The 15,750-nt window shown below is 54.9% G+C and overlaps 5 protein-coding genes across 5 annotated transcripts; 3 read left to right on the plus strand and 2 right to left on the minus strand.

Moving 5' to 3' along the window:
- Positions 1 to 34: 34 nt before the first annotated feature.
- On the plus strand, positions 35 to 3,290 carry SRO7 (Lethal(2) giant larvae sro7; the record flags this gene model as incomplete). The annotated part of the gene is made up of 2 exons (XM_062948148.1): positions 35 to 348; positions 452 to 3,290. The coding sequence occupies exons 1-2, from the start codon at positions 230 to 232 to the stop codon at positions 3,288 to 3,290; spliced, it is 2,958 nt and encodes a 985-aa protein (XP_062799555.1). The 5' UTR covers positions 35 to 229.
- A 399-nt stretch (positions 3,291 to 3,689) lies between these two features.
- Positions 3,690 to 8,138, minus strand: QC764_508930 (uncharacterized protein). The gene is made up of 5 exons (XM_062948149.1): positions 7,817 to 8,138; positions 5,352 to 7,751; positions 5,046 to 5,292; positions 4,909 to 4,988; positions 3,690 to 4,842 (listed from the first exon to the last, which is right to left on the minus strand). Exons 2-5 carry the CDS (start codon positions 5,628 to 5,630, stop codon positions 3,955 to 3,957), a joined length of 1,494 nt encoding a protein of 497 aa, XP_062799556.1. The 5' UTR covers positions 5,631 to 7,751; positions 7,817 to 8,138; the 3' UTR covers positions 3,690 to 3,954.
- Positions 6,166 to 10,104, plus strand: QC764_508940 (uncharacterized protein; the record flags this gene model as incomplete). Its single annotated transcript, XM_062948150.1, has 3 exons — positions 6,166 to 9,495; positions 9,562 to 9,658; positions 9,727 to 10,104. Exons 1-3 carry the CDS (start codon positions 9,434 to 9,436, stop codon positions 10,102 to 10,104), a joined length of 537 nt encoding a protein of 178 aa, XP_062799557.1. The 5' UTR covers positions 6,166 to 9,433.
- Positions 10,105 to 10,156: 52 nt separating this feature from the next.
- QC764_508950 (uncharacterized protein) lies at positions 10,157 to 11,057 on the minus strand. The gene is made up of 3 exons (XM_062948151.1): positions 10,588 to 11,057; positions 10,373 to 10,525; positions 10,157 to 10,312 (listed from the first exon to the last, which is right to left on the minus strand). Exons 1-3 carry the CDS (start codon positions 10,741 to 10,743, stop codon positions 10,220 to 10,222), a joined length of 402 nt encoding a protein of 133 aa, XP_062799558.1. The 5' UTR covers positions 10,744 to 11,057; the 3' UTR covers positions 10,157 to 10,219.
- A 2,503-nt stretch (positions 11,058 to 13,560) lies between these two features.
- QC764_508960 (uncharacterized protein) lies at positions 13,561 to 15,549 on the plus strand (the record flags this gene model as incomplete). The annotated part of the gene is made up of 3 exons (XM_062948152.1): positions 13,561 to 13,891; positions 13,969 to 14,034; positions 14,087 to 15,549. The coding sequence occupies 3 exons, from the start codon at positions 13,561 to 13,563 to the stop codon at positions 15,547 to 15,549; spliced, it is 1,860 nt and encodes a 619-aa protein (XP_062799559.1).
- Positions 15,550 to 15,750: the final 201 nt, after the last annotated feature.

A 15,750-nucleotide genomic window follows, 5' to 3' on the forward strand; every position in this document is an offset into this window, starting at 1 on the left:
GCCAAGGATCTCGCAGCAAAGTGTAACCCCACCAAAAACGTCAGCGGCCGCTCGTCACAAGTGTGTGTGCCCCGCCGTGCCGAGCACATGCTGAGACCTGCAGTCTTGGGGGATGTGCCGCTGTTTCCGGCGAGAAAGTTGTTCTCCAACCTTTGGGGATTTTTCCCACTTCCTCTCCTTTTCCATTAACCCCCCTTGACATCAAACAAGAAGAGGCGCGACAGTAAATATGGCGTCCTTTTTACGAGCCAAACAGAGCGGTGTTGCGACCGACCTGTCTGCCGGGCTGCTACCGGGGAGTTTTAACCCTGACGAGCTGGCCAGATATGGGATCAACTCCCAGGTTAGGTACGCTCCTCCCCTTTTTTTTTTTGTTTGTTTGTTTTTTCCCATCCCTTCATCTCGTCGGCCAGAAGACAAATCTAACGGGATATATTTGCGGGATAATCAGTTGTCTAGCCTACGCCCCGACCCGATCCCTCCTCGCGGTCGGCACATCCCCATCGACCTTTTCTCCCAGGGGGAAAATCTACGTCTTTGGTCGTGACCGCGTCCATCGGATCCTCCAACCTCCCAATCCCTCCGGGGGGGTTTCCTATCGACAGCTCGCCTTTGTAAATCATTCGTTGGTGTCACTTGATTCGAACAACGAGGTTGCCTTGTGGGATTTGGAGACTTGCACCCAGACGTCAAAGTACAGCTACGTTAAAGTTTCTAGTTTGGTCACTGATCCTGCTCTTGACTGGGCTTTTGTTGGGTCGGCGTCTTCTTCGGGAGATGTGCAAGTTTATGACCTTGACCGAGCGAGGCCGGTGCCGTTCCGGTTGGGGAATTTGGCGAAGGAGGTTTACCCGAGGGAGATGATTGGGGATCGGGCGGGGGTGGCGGCTATGGCGCTACATCCGAGGGATATCGGGAAGCTGGCTGTGGGCTATGCCGGGGGGGTGGTGGGGGTTTATAGTTTTAAGATGGGGGGGGTGCAGAGGTGGTATGAACCACCGCCGGCTGGGGGGATGATGATGATGAGGGGGAAGGTGAAGTTGACGAATGTGGTTTGGCACCCGTCGGGGACTTTTCTCATGGGGGGGTATGAGAATGGGGTGATGGTTTTTTGGGATGTGAAGGAGGGGAGGGTGGTTGGGGTGAGGGATGTTTATGGGTCGTTGGATGATTTGGAGGGGGATAAGAGGGATAGGGTGCCGTTGGGGAGGGTGAAGTGGGCTTGTAAGGGGAACAATCCGGATGATACTGGGTTGGTGGTGCAGGGGGGGTGGGATAGGGGAGAGCAGCAGAGCGGGAAGAGAGGGATAAGTTTTCTTGATTTGGGGCCTACGCCGGTTTATGCGACGAGTTCGTGGGAGGTTTTGGGGGGGTACGTCAAGGGGAAGGGGGAGAGGGTGGTGATGGAGATGCCGCCGGGCGCAGAGGTGGTGGATTATGTGTTGATCCCTAGACAGAGTCCTTATTTTGATGGGGCGCAGGATCCGCTTGCGGTTATGGCCATGTTGAGCTCTGGGGAGTTGATTACTATGAGTTTCCCGTCCGGGTGGGCGATTAGTCCGACGAACATGCTGCATCCGAGCTTGTCGTTCGTGCACCCGTTTGTGCAGAGGATTGGGGTGGCGAGTTTGGGGAGGGAGAGGTGGTTGGGGATGGTGGAAAAGAGGAGCCAGGGGGAGGCGATACTGAAGGGAGGGAAGGTGGGCAATACGAGGAGGAAGATGGTGGATGTGAGGAATGTGATTTTGGTGGCGCACGCGGATAGCACGGTGAGGATTTGGGATGTCGGATTTGGGGACGAGGTTGAGAACCCGGGGCAGTTGCAGGTTGATGTGGCGAGGGCGGTGGGGAGGTTTGAGGATGTGAGTGTTAGTGAGGTGCATATGGCCGAGGGGACGGGGGAGTTTGCCGCGGGGACGAAGACGGGGGAGGTGGTGGTTTACAAGTGGGGGGTCAATAAGTTTGATGGGAGGGATGCGACGACGGCGCTGGATCCAAAGCCTGGAGGACTGACGGATATCAGTACGAGGGCTGAGCCTTCACTCAAAGAGGGTCTTCAACCCTTTGTGCTCTACGAGATGGCACAAGGTCCCATCTCGGCGCTTTGCGTCTCAGACGTAGGGTTCATCGCAGTCGGATCAGAAGGAGGACACTTCAGCATAATCGACCTCCGCGGCCCATCCGTCATCTACACCTCCCCAGTGACCGAGTTCATCACCCAAGAAAAGAAGTCCTTCTCCCTCAAGAAATCCTCCTCCTCCCACAACAAGTTGGAATTCCCCACGGCTATTTCCTTTGGCGTCATGACACTGGAAGGAGACAGCTACTCCTCCATCTGCTGCTTCGTCGGCACAAACCTAGGCCACATTGCGACGTTCCGCCTCTTGCCGTCAGGGCAATCTTACACGGCAAAACCCGCCGGCTTCATCAAGACCTCAGGCGATAGGGTCATTTCCCTCAGCCCGATCAACTCGGAAACTGGCTCCCCGGCCACAGCAACGGGGCAGTCGGTCGCTGGTTTGAGGTCAAACGTCCAAACCCCCGGCGTTTTAGTCGCCGTAACCCAATCCGAAATCCGGATTTTCAAACCCTCCACCAACAAGGGCGCGTCCAAATCTTTTGACGACCAGCTCTGCGACTCTGCCAGAGTCACCCACCCGCCTAATCTCCCACCGTCGGTTGTCTGTCTGTTCGGTGACCGCACCACCAGGGCGTATTCCATCCCGTCGCTCAAAGAAGTCGGCCGCGCAAGTTTGTCCATGCTGGACCCCTCCCGGACGCTGTCGTGCGTGATATCAAAAACGGGAGAGCTGATAGCGTGGAACGGACCGTCTGAGATTGCAGTCATGCCCGTTTATGGGAGCGGTAAAGGGCTCCCTGTCTCGACGGATAGTTTGATTTCGCCCGAGAGGACACTACCCCCCAGACCGACGATTTCGAATCTTCAGTGGATCTCGGGGACGCAATATGTCAGTCCGACGGATTTGGATTTGTTGATCGGGGGGGAGGGGAGGCCGCCTTCGAAGAGGGTGGTGAGGGCTGAGGAGGTGGAGCGTGCTGCTGCTGGTGGTGGGGGGTACGGCGGGAGCAGGAGCCAGCAACAACAAGAGGGCTGGGGAGATTATTTGGTCAGGCAGGTGAATGAGAGGACGGAGAAGCTCAGCTTTGTGGACGATGCGATGATGAAGCTGCAGGAGGCGAGCAGCGGGTGGGCGGAGGATGTCAACAAGACGGTCAAGGAGCAGAAGAGGGGGTTGTTGCTGGGGGGGCTGAAGAAGAGCTTCTTTTGATTTTTTGCGAGGTTATCTAAGGGTATGGAAGGTGTGGGTAAGGTTGGGTCAGGGGAGTTTTTCGGATGTGTTTTAGATACCATGAATGGATGTTTCTTCGTTGCTTTGCAATGTGGCTAACTTGTGAGGTTGTATGCTTTGTTTGCTGCGAAAGGGAGGTGGATGTTTCATACCGCTCATGTTAGGTTGGCTGGGCATGTCTATCTTTTATCATGTCTGTTGTCTATTTTGATGGCGAATGATTTGAGATTTTTGGCCATCTCATCTTCTACTAACCAAGCCAGCCTCGTCCACAATGTCTCCCTCGGATGCCTCTTTCCAATAGAGTGTGTGATTTAGTTTCAAGAGTGTTCTCACCTCACATAATAATCATCGTTTAAGCCCCCTTCTCACAAGTTCACAAGGCACAAAGATATTCGATAGCAGCAAATTCATCAGATACCTCTTTCTCATTCGCATCAACAGCGTCGCCGCCCCGGTATCATCGTGAGCTAGGTACATGAAATGTTTCCATATTTCCATATCATCATCTCGATCAGGTATATCCTCCGCACATAGGTAGTGCTAATAAAAAATTCCAAACAATTGCCATCCCAATAGTTATCATCCCTATTCCAATCAATCAGGTATCATTAATCGCAAAATTCCACACACACACACACACTTAGTAAGTGTAACGGAACCCAGGCTCATAATCCTCATCGCCATCAGCCTCAAGCTCCTTCTCGCCCCTGTCGGCCGCGCTGTTGGACCGGTAGAAGCTCAAGCTGAGAATGCCAACCAGGATCAGAGTAAGACCGCTGGTGGCAATGCAGGCATAGAGACCGGGGCGGTAGTGGGGCGCGTCCTCGCCTCTGAAGACGAGCGAGCCGGCGATGCCGCCGATGCCGCCAAACATGACAAAGGTGGCCGAGCAAAAGGCGCGCTTCCACTGGCCGCGGATGTTGTTGGCCTGGTAGGACAGGGCGGTCGAGACGTTGGCGTTGGCGCCGGCGGTGACGAAGAAGACGCCAAAGTAGCGGACGGCCGAGCTCTTGGCGAAGCCCATGATGGGGAGACCAATCATGCAGAGGATGATGTTTCCGACAATGACGGGGCCGCGGACGTGGTACTTGTCGCCGATCCAGCCAGAGAGGTAGATGACGATGGCGGCAAAGGCATAGGGAGGAGCAACCAGGCACTGAGCCTCGCCGACCGAAAATCCGAGCTCGAGGTTGAGAATGATGGGCAAGAAGTAGGCGAGGGCGTAGGTGACGGTGGTAGTGTTGAAGAAGATCATGGCGTAGGCCCAAATCTTCCAGTCGAGACCGGCACCGAGGTACTTCTTGATGGAGAATTCCTGGACCTTGACATCACCACGGTCGGCGTTGACGCGAGCGCAAATCCACTCCTTCTCGGTGGGGCCAAGGAAAGACCATGACTCTCTCTTGGAGTCGGGGAAGTCGACGAGGAGCCAGTAGCCGACAAGACCGAGCACGCAGGTGATGATACCTTCAATGACGAAGATCCATCTCCAACCGTTCATGTCAGCAAGGCCCTTCATTTGCATGATCTGTTTGTGATCGGTCAGTTACTGGTTCGCTGATGCAAAAACACATATATATCCGGGGAAACTCACTCCGTAAGCCAGGATACCAGCAAAGGCACTGGCGCAAGAACCAATGAGATAGAAGACAGCGTTTCTCTTTCCGACCTCATCTGTTCTTCATGTCAGCGCAAACTTCTCACCATGATGATAACACAGGATTGGCTTACATCTAGTGTACCAGGTGCTCAAAAGGTAGACAGCGCTGGGGAAGAAGCCAGCCTCCAACACACCGAGAAGAAGTCTCATGCCGGCCATCTGCTCCCAGTTCACGACGAAACCCATACCAATCATGACGGCACCCCACAAGACAGTGATGGCAGCCAAATGCAATCTGGGACCAATTTTGCGGACAAGAATGGTGGATGGGGGCTGGAAGATGATGTAGGTGACGAAGAACAAGAGGGAGATGAGAGACTGTTTGTCGATCATGTTAGCCATGCAGTCCAAAACCCAAGAGACAAATGGCAACTCACGTAGCGGTTTCCAATCAAGACGAGATCAACACCCATGCCGGCGATGTTGGCGGCACCCAAGTTGGTACGGTCCATGAGCGAGATGCAGTACATGGCACCGACAGTCAAGACGAGACGGCGATCGACCCGTTTGAGAATGGCCTTCTCCTGCTCTGGCGTGAAGCCAAAGTCGGCAGGCGAGCGGTGGACATCCGAGCCAGCCTTGGAGCCAGCCTTGGAGTCAGCATTCTCAATGTTGTTGACTTCGCCGGCGGCGACCTTCTCCGAAGAGGAGTTCATTCTTCCCTGGTCGTGGGGGGGGGGTTGCGGTGCCCTTCTGGTCTCCGACTGGAAGAGCTGTTTGGCTGAAACGGGGGGGGATGGTCGGTCGAGGTTTGGTGAAGGGTGAGGAGGTGAGGACGAAGAAGGAAGGACGACAGCATGGGAAAGTCGTGTCTAATGTACCCCAACCCATTCCTCGCCCCCGTCACATTCTTGATCGACTTTAGCGACTCGCACTCTGCTCATCCCCGTCACAGCTCCCATAACTACTCCATTTCCCCCGCATCCTGTCAGCTAGCTACCGTCTCCATCGAGCTGGACTGCACGCTACACTAGCACACTAGGTAGGTAGGGTCTTGGAGTCGAGGCCAAGTTCCAGGTCCCCTGTCCAATCCAACCGTCGGCTGCATGTCACTCACACCGCATCCTTGCTCTCTGCTCGAAAGAAACCGAGGCCGGTGGTTGCCAAGAGGAGCCGGACCTATCGCAGCGCCGCAACGTCGGACAGCAAGCCTGCCTTATACACCACCGCTCTAGATCCATGATGCCAGTAAGCTCCACGCATCCTGCCAACTCAAGCCGATAGTTCCAAACGCTCAAACAGTCGGAAAGCCCACACCGGTCCTCCTTATCGCAGTATTCTTTCTTCTCGTACAGGCCAGATCGAACCGGCGATGACCGCCTCTTTCGTGTAAGCAAAGGGCTCCATCTCCCAACATTCAGAGGGGCGAGCCCGCCTCCCCGCCTTGACAGATGGAGCCAACCCCAGGTTTTCCGGCCCCGTTTCCCACGAACGGACCCTCTTACCAAGACTCTGGGAAGGGGTGAGCAAAGGTTGGCGGGGGAATTTGGTGGCCTCTCAGATCTTCGGTGAATCTCAGCAGATGGAATTCACTTCCGGATTAGGATGGCATCACCGTTGAGCGTGCGCATCCAAGCACGTGGAGGCGAGACCAGACTAACGTTATTGGTCTTTTGTTGTACGGTAGTGCTGCAGGCTGGACTGACGGCAGCAGATACTGAAGTGAAGTTTGTACCGGAAATCATCTCGCGGCCACCTTGCCGCACGCCAGTGCCGCCCCCTTTCCCCAGTGTTCGTTGAGAACTGCGGAGAAAACAGGTCCACTGCTTGTCTCCTCTTCCCCAGACTCGAGAATCCACAGTGGCACAGTGGCAGGTTGGCTCCAATTTTCTCCGCATTTTAGCACGTCTTGAGGCTGCGTTAGGCGCGGAAGCTAAAATGTCGACGATTCCAAACCGAGACGTGACCGAGTTCAGGCGTTGCTTGCGATTGGTTCGAACGAGTGCGGGGGAAAGTCTTGGACTTGTCTTGGCCAGGTCTTTGGGGGCAGGCCTGGGGGAATGGTGAGGTCGTTGAGGGGCTCATACGATGGGTGTCGACGCCAAACAGCTTGTTCATGACGCTCTGTGGCGTCGACCATGGCTCTTGATTCCCCTTGGCAGCACCGACTTGGTTGAAACCGTCGCTAGAACTCGGCACGATGGTACTGAAGCCGAGGTAATAGGGCAGAGCCAAGTATTGAGGCTGACTGCTTGTTTTCGTGGGTTGACGACTTCCCGTGAAGAGTGTTTTTTTTTGTTTTTTTTTTTTTTGGGTGGTTTGGAATCTCGGAAGAAACGGGCGGAAACAGGCAGGAATTAGAGAAGCTGAAAGCTCGAGGTCCACTGTGGATATCATGAGGTTGTTAGTGGACTCATCGAAGTCTCCAGACTCCAGAGTTCGTCGTGTTCCCAGCATCATGACTCGTGAAGTATCGGAAGGGGGATCTGCCCAGATCTGGGCAAATCCGGGGTAGCGCTACCGAGAGACAGGATGGACCACACGTGCGTTACGTCGTGCAATAATCCGGGGACTCGGACGGCTCCCGAAGACGCATGGTTGACCTTTGACGGAAGCCATCTTGGTGATTGGAGTGCCGGCCGTGGTCTCGACCTCGGTCGCTAGCTTTTCCCTTTTCTCCAACTTCTTAGGGCTCGATAGACGCATTCTTTGCATTCTTGGGGGCGGTCTGCCATTGGGTCATGTGACGGATTGGGTATGTGATGGAGATGGTTGGAGGACGTTGGGTAGGAGAACAGGGGTCGAGGGGGGGGGCCCATGATCCAAATCTCCTTTCTCTGTAGCGAATGGATGGTGAGTGGATGCCGAGGTCAGAAAATAGGGATACGAAGAAGACACGAACCGTTGGGCAAATCTTGGAGAATATGATGAATCGGAGACGAGATTGCTCCTGATGAGGAAGGGGCAAATGTGGTTCAACTGGTGTTGGATGCCCTTTCCCAACCAGTTTCTTGAGCATTGAGAAGGAACGGGGATGTCTGACAACCAACATCTACGTAGCAAACATCAATCCTGGGCAATAGCACCAGCCCGACCACATCGAAACCGGGCTGCCAGAAATAACAAACAGGTTGCAATCCCTCGCTCGCTCGTCCTTCTCCCGAACTCCAAGACCGGCACTTTGGGGATGCCGGCACACGTCTCCCCGCAAAATCCACCTCTTTACCCCAGGGAACTGCAACATTGAGGTGCATTCCCGGACCCGGCACCTTTAAACGCCTGGTAGCGTCTCACAGCAGCATCAGAGCGAGCATACCCAGAGTCGGGTCAAACCATCACTGTTGCCTTTTCCTCCTCCATCCCAAGACCGCAAATCTTATTCCGGTACTTCACAAATGTTTCTGAGAATGTTAAACTTTGAGCTTTCTCGATCTGGATCGAAACTTCAACAATGCGCTCGATCTCTTGTCACCAGCTATTGCTGGCGCAATGATCGTGGACCACGCCTCGCCATTGTTCCAAGTCATCGAAGAATCTGCTCTGCTGCTGTCCACGTGTGAGTAACAGTGGTGGCCGCATCTGAGTCTGAAGCCTGCGCGCAAGTATCAATGCATCTCACATGTTCTTCTTCAAGCTTGAAAAGCACCTGTTGTGGTGGATGACGTGTCTTTGATTCTTAGGCGAGCCATACCATCCAAGGATAGACCAGAACACCACTCTTCAACAGACCCGACGAACCCTCCTGCTTCTTAGGCATCTTCGCAAACCACGAACCGGCGCTGCTTCGGGCTGTCGAGCCGCTCGGCATGGTTGGGAGCAAAACCCATCTAAATAAATTGAACACCCCCAATCCGGACCTCCCCCTTCCGCCCTCGATACGCCGCAACATGACTTCGCGGGAACTCTGCACACGCAAAACGACCTCGAACCAGGGCTTGGCCATGTAAATAGATTCATCAAAACACCCCGGCACATGGGCGGGAGCACAGCGATTGGACAAGTTGTATACAAGAGGTGTCATTGACACCCAAGATGAGCTTGACTGCAAACAAGCTATAAAGAGACTCTTTGTCTTGACGCCATTGCCATGTTGATCTCCTCAGCTCAGTCTTGACCATCACCAGGTGTTTCTCTGCCCCCAGGATGAAGTTCTTGTCCCTTCTTGCCGCTGCCTCCACGGCGACGGCTCATACCATCTTTGTCCAGCTCGATGCCGGGGGCAAGGTGTATCCTGTCTCGCACGCTATCCGGACCCCCACCTATGATGGCCCGATCACCAACGTTAACTCGAATGACTTGGCCTGCAATGGGGGGCCAAACCCGACGATGAAGTCGAATGAGGTCATCACCGTCCAGGCAGGCACGACGGTCAAAGCGGTGTGGAGGCACACGCTGACTTCGGGGCCAAATAATGTCATGGATGCTTCCCACAAGGGGCCGACGTTGGCGTATTTGAAAAAGGTTAGCAATGCGCTGACCGACACGGGGATTGGAGGGGGGTGGTTCAAGATTCAGGAGGATGGCTATAACGGGGAATTGGGGGACCAGCAAGGTTATCAATAATGCTGGGTTGCATTATATGTTTGTTTCCTCCCCCCCTTTTTTTTTCTTTGTTGTATGAGCCTTCGTGGCTGATATCAGTACTAGTGATATCCCCTCGTGCATCGCCCCGGGCCAATACCTCCTTCGCGCCGAGATGATTGCTCTCCACGGCGCTGGTTCGTCCGGTGGTGCTCAGCTTTATGTACGTCCCCTTCCTCCTTCCCCCTTCCCCCTTCCCCCCTCTTACATCGTGCTAACGCAGGTTTGTAGATGGAATGCGCCCAAATCAACGTCGTCGGCGGGACTGGCGCCGTCTCGCCCAAGACGTACTCCATCCCCGGCATCTACAAGTCCAACGACCCGGGTATTTTGGTCAACATCTACTCCATGACCACGTCCTCAAAGTACACCATCCCTGGCCCACCCCTCTTCACCTGCGCCGGCGGCAGCGGAGGATCAGGTCCGGTGACGACCCAACCCGAACCAGTGGTGGAGGTGCCAGCCCCGACCCAGCCAGAGCCGGTGGACAGCGGGTGTGAGGCTGCGCAGTGGCAGCAGTGCGGTGGGCAGAATTATTCTGGTTGCACCAGGTGCGCGGCTGGGTTTACGTGTAAGAATATCAATCAGTACTATCATCAGTGCTCGTAGGGGTACTTTTGAGAGAAGGGGGAAGGGCACGGTGTCGGTAGCGTTGGTAGGGGAAAGATCTGGGTTGGACAAAGTTGCGCATCGTTGTAAATACGTGTAATTCAGTACACATCTCTCAGAGCTTAGCCTTTGGCATCTCAGCAGCAATGCACTCCACCTCAACATCAGTCCCCAAAGGCAGCTGGTAAACAGCTACACAAGTCCGCGCCTATGCGATGCACCCCCATCAGCAAATACTCAGTCGGCCAGCAAAGGTTGCAAGACCTACCGGCTTGGGCTCTTTGGTAAAGAACTGATCATAAACCTCGTTCATGTCCTTGAAGTTCTTCATGTCGGTCAAGAAGACATTGACCTTTGCGACATGGTCTAGGCTGCTTCCCGCCGCTAGGAGGACCTCCTTGAGGTTGTCGAGGCATTGTCTCTGGTTTGTGTGTCAAAAATATGCAAGGTATCCGAGAAAGGAGCCGATGGATGGATTCTTACCACGCGATCTTGGAAGGAACCCTCGATGAACTTTCCAGTCTTGGGATCGGTGGCGAGAGAGCCGGAGCAGAACACCATGCCGTTGTGCTTGATGGCTTGGCTGAGCTGCGGGATGGGCGCGGGGGCGTTTTGGGTGAAGACGGCGGTGGGGGCCATGGTGGCTAAGGATCATGGGTGAAGTATGTTTTTGAAACGAGGAAGTGATTGGTGTTGGTGAAGAAGAGGAGGCGGTGTGGTTGGGAGGAGAGAAAACAACTCCACAGATGTCAAGCTAGAGATGATGGATATCTCGCCCCGCGTCCTATTGCTGATCAGGGAGGTGCATAGATATCCTCTTGCAGCGCAACTCCGTGAGGTCGTCAAGGCGGGGTTGTCTTTTTAGAACAGGATTACGGTTCTATATAAGCAATCGAGGTTTTCCATTGAGCAACATCGTATCTTCAAATGGGCAAGAAAGACTCTGGGTGAATATTGACCCCTGGTTCCTGGCGATTAACCCCTGTCTCTTTTCCTAGAAGAACACGCCAGCAACGGAGCACAGACCACCAAAAACGCAAAGGCCTGAATCCTGACGTAACCACAGCGTTCTCAAAAATCACTGGCTTGACTTACACCACCAAAACGGTGTGAAATTGCAACGTCTAACTCATTCACTCTCACAACATGTTCCCTAATTTTTCACCATAACCATTCTTTTTTTGACTTGCACTCTCGTACTTGAGTCAGCAATCCAAATCGACACCAATTCACTCGATGAGAACCCCCATCCTCCTCAGCGCCCACCGCGCTGCTGCTCACTACCGCCCACTCGGCCTCACAAAATCTCATCATGCCGCCTTGTCCAACTCAACTCTCATAGCTCACTCACGTCTTCACTTCCAACACCGATTCAACTCCTCCTCCTCCTCCTCCTCCTCCTCCCCCTCCTCCTCCCCCAACCCCCCCCTCCCGCTCAACCTCACCCCCAAGACATCCAATACAACAAAACCCTCAACCCACCCCCCACCACCCGTCCCCCCCTTTTTCCATCCCTGAAAACAACCCCTCCCTCTCCCTCCCACGGAACCTCCTCGCCAAAGGCAAGGCCATCCTGACGTTTTACAAAACCGGCCTCAAATCCATCCTCGTGAACCGCCGCCTCTGCTACACGCCCCTCGACTCTTTGCCTGAGCCGCTCAAGCAGTTGAAACCCTACCCCGACACGCGCGCGGCGCTGATACTGAAGTCCCGGTTGAGGCATGATTTGGGGAGGCTGATGCCCCTTTCGTTGATATTGCTTGTCTGCGCCGAGTTCACGCCTGTGGTTATACTGGGGGCGCCGAACTTGAAGGTCACGCCGTTGACGTGTCGGATGCCGAGGGAGGTTGAGGCGATCAGGGGGAGGGATAGGGTTGTGAGGAAAAGGGCGAGGGAGCTGTACGGGAAGGGGGAGGGGGAGGTGGATGTGGTTGTTGGGGAGGTGCTGAGGGTGGGGAGGCCGAGGTTTGTGCCGGGGTGGATTTATCCGGGCGTGATGAGGAAGGGGAAACTGGAGAGGAGGCTGGCGTGGATTGTGGCGGATGATGCGATGATTGTACAGGGCGGGGGGGAGGGGGAGTTGGTGGTGGAGGAGGTGAGGGTGGCGTTGGAGGAGAGGGGGGTTGATGTGCTGGGGAAGGGGAGGAGGAGCTGAGGGGGTTGTTGAGGAAGTGGTTGGAGATCACGGCGCAGGTGGAGGATTTGGATGTGAGGAGGGAGGTGGTCAAGAGGATGGTGCTGCAGGGCGAGGAGAGGTGGGGGAGGTGGGAGAGGTGGGAGGAGAGTAAATTGACGGTGGAGGGTTGGATTTGAGATGTTGGTATGATTGGGTGGTGCAGCGTGGAGCTGAGGGTTGGGAAAAGCGCGGGTTGGAATTTGGAGGAGGTTTGAACGTACATGTTTTTGTTTGTGGGAGATAGACCTTGGCGTGATTAGATTATAGACAGTACAATGTAGATACACCTTACAGTCATGACAGGTGCATCTCCGGCTTCGCCTGGGCGATGAATCTCGGTTGCTGACTACACTCCATATGGGCGCTCTCGACTGCCTTCCTAACGAGGCTGAAGATTTCTTAGGTTGCGCAACTGCACTTGAGTTACTGGAAGACCACACGCCGCAGAAATAAAAGGACAACCTCGCACGGCTGCAAGCCGTATCAGCAGCGCCTCAACAGCTACATGTGAGTCGAGGCCCTGTATTGTCTTGATGGTGCCCGCAGTAGGTGTGTTGGCGTCGTACTCTTTGAGCGCCTGGGCAGATCACAACACCTGAAGAAATGCTTCACGAGACAGGCGAGAAGATGGATTTGCAGAAGGGCCGGGCGGCAGGTAGTCGACATGCTGAGCAGAACATCAACCACCCCCGAGGGAGCCACAGTTTACATATTACTCCAGCCAAGCAACTTTCACCAGCAGCCACCTCAATACCCTTCTCGCACCAACTAGCCAGGTGGTCAAGTTGTTTTGGGTAACGAGACTGCTGGAACATGTGGAATGGCACCCGCGAAAGGGCCCAAACCACCGCCGGTCACCTTCCACAGAATAACTGACGGGGGGAGTGAAGCACACAACCCTAACCCCCAACGTGGTATGACCCCTGTTGAAACAATTTGACAGCTTTGCTCTGCTGCCCCCACATTTTCCCACGATCTCCAAAATATCCCGACGAACGCCCCACCCCACTCGCTCGGCGGGCCTGGTGTCAAAACGTGGCTTGCGTGGAGTGTCCAGGAATGGTAATAGCTTTTTGTGTTTGTCTGGCCGCGGTTCCATGTTTTTGTTGAGGAGAGCAGCTGGCTGAAGCTGAACCTTCCTTCGGTCATTACTCGTGTTGTTGTTTCAACTTTCCGAGGTCCAGCCTCACTCGCTGTTTACATACATACATACACCACCGGATCTGCCTTGACGGAAGCCTCGGGGAATGGCAAATAACCACTGAGAAAACTTGGACAAAATGGGACTGTTCACCTACCGCTTCATCGAAGGCCTGACCGAAGCCGAAAAGCAGGCACGGCGCCGGGCGCTGGACAACTACGGCCTTGCGGCTCAGCTTTCGGATTTGCTGCCGGTGGTGTTGATCTTGCTGTATAGGCTGACGAAGTGGGTTGTGAAGGAGAGGGTGGATGGGAGTGCCAATGGGGAGTATGCTGCTGTGCCGAGCTCGCCGGTGATGAAGAAGAGGAGGGAGGAGGGGGTGAGGTCTTGGAGCATGAGGAAGAGGCGGTTGCGGTGGTGGTTGGGGGAGGATGTGGTTGCGGCGGGGCATGTTTACGGGCAGAGGGATCGTGAGTTTTTTTTTTTTTTTTTTTGTTTTTTGTTTTCAGGAGGTGTAGGTACAAGGGTGAAAGCTAACGGTTGATAGAATGGATTGTTGGGGTCGTGTGGTTTCTTTGGCTGGCGGTGCTCTCAATCAAGGATACGGGAGAGGGCGAGTTGTGTCTCTACATCCATGTAAAGTGAGATGCTAACAGTCATGACAGACTACCTCCATCTAACCAAACGCTTCGGCATCGTCGCCGTCTCCCAGTACCCCCTCCAATACCTCCTCTCCCTTAAGTCCCTCAACCCCTTCTCCTACCTCCTCAAATCCTCCCACGAACAAGTCAACCGCTGGCACCGCGTCTCGGCCCGGGTAACCACCACCCTCTTGTTCATCCACGCGGCCCTCTACCTGAACTTCTACATCCAAAACAACCGCCTCTACCGCCTCGGCGTCCCCCTCGTCCTCGCCGGCGTCGTCGCCTTCTTTTCCCTCAACCTCATGCTCACCACCGCCCTCCGCCCCGTCCGCCGCTTCTCCTACCGCCTCTTCTTCATCACCCACCTCCTCCTCGCCATCTCCATCCCCTTCCTCGTCCTCTTCCACGCCGCCCCGGCAAGGTCATACATGATCCAGGCCCTGCTCGTCTTTTTTGTCGATCTGATCTCGAGAAAAATGGACACGGTGACTGGCCACGCAAAGTTTGAGTCCATCCCGGGCACGAACCTCGTCAAACTCAGCGCTGCGATCCCTCACGTCAAGATCAATCGGTTCAGGGGCAGCCCGGGGAGCCACATCTACCTCTCCATCCCCGCAGCAGCAAGAGCGACTTTCCAAGACCCGACGAGCATATCGCACCTGCTGTTTGAGTTTCTGTTCAACCCTTTTACTGTCGCGAGCGTGGGGGAGCAGGAGAGCGAGGTGACGATGATTGCGAGGCACAATGGGGGTCCGATGACGGCTGCGCTGGGACATTATGCTGTTTTGGCTAAGCAGCAGCAGCAGCAGCAGCAGCAACCTCCTTCTCGATCCGCCAACAGTTTGTCGATTCCCGACGCGAGAAACGAGGGGAAGATCCCGCTTAACATCGAGGGGCCGTACGGATCGGTGACGCACTTTCCGAATTTCGGCCAGTTTGACAGGGTGCTGCTCGTGGCGGGCGGTGTAGGGGCTACGTTCACTGTGCCGGTGTACAAGTCTGTCGTGGCGGAGAACCCGAACGCGAAGGTGAAGATGGTTTGGAGCGTGAGGACTGCGGGGGATGCGACGTGGGCGCTGCTGAGGGAGGGGTTGATGGATGATGAGAATGTGCAGATATATGTCACGGGGGTGACGGAGGGGAGGACGAGGGGTGGGGTTTGGGATCAGCAACAGCAGGATGGGGGGGAGGGGAGTGGAGCGGAGGGGACGGAGATGAGCAGGATGTTTAGACGGAGGAGCGGGAGTAACAGCGGCGGGAGCGGTGGTGGTGGGACGGGGGGGAGGTTTACCAGTTTACATAATCGGCAGAGGCCGGATTTGAGGAGGGTGGTGGATGAGATGTTCAGGCATGGGCAGGAGGAGAAGGTGGCGGTTGTGGTGTGCGGGCCGGAGGAGATGGCGAGGGAGTTGAGGGAGTATGTGGGTGTTTGGGTGAGGAGGGGGAGGGTGGTTTGGTTTCACAAGGAGGGTTTTGGGTTTTGAGGGGGCTTTGATGGTTGGATAGATCGAGAAAGAGATTCTCAGAAGTATGCAGTAGTCGATGTAGACAAGGGATGTAACCTCATAGCCAGAACGTTGCTCATTTTTAGTTCTGGTAACCTGCAAAGCATGCTTGATACGAGATGCTAATTTGAACCCATACTTCACCAGCTGTTGACTTGAGAGCAACATCAGACGTCCCCC

This window comes from Podospora pseudoanserina, chromosome 5, assembly GCF_035222485.1.
Source record: "Podospora pseudoanserina strain CBS 124.78 chromosome 5, whole genome shotgun sequence".
In the NCBI taxonomy this organism is placed as follows: domain Eukaryota; kingdom Fungi; phylum Ascomycota; class Sordariomycetes; order Sordariales; family Podosporaceae; genus Podospora; species Podospora pseudoanserina.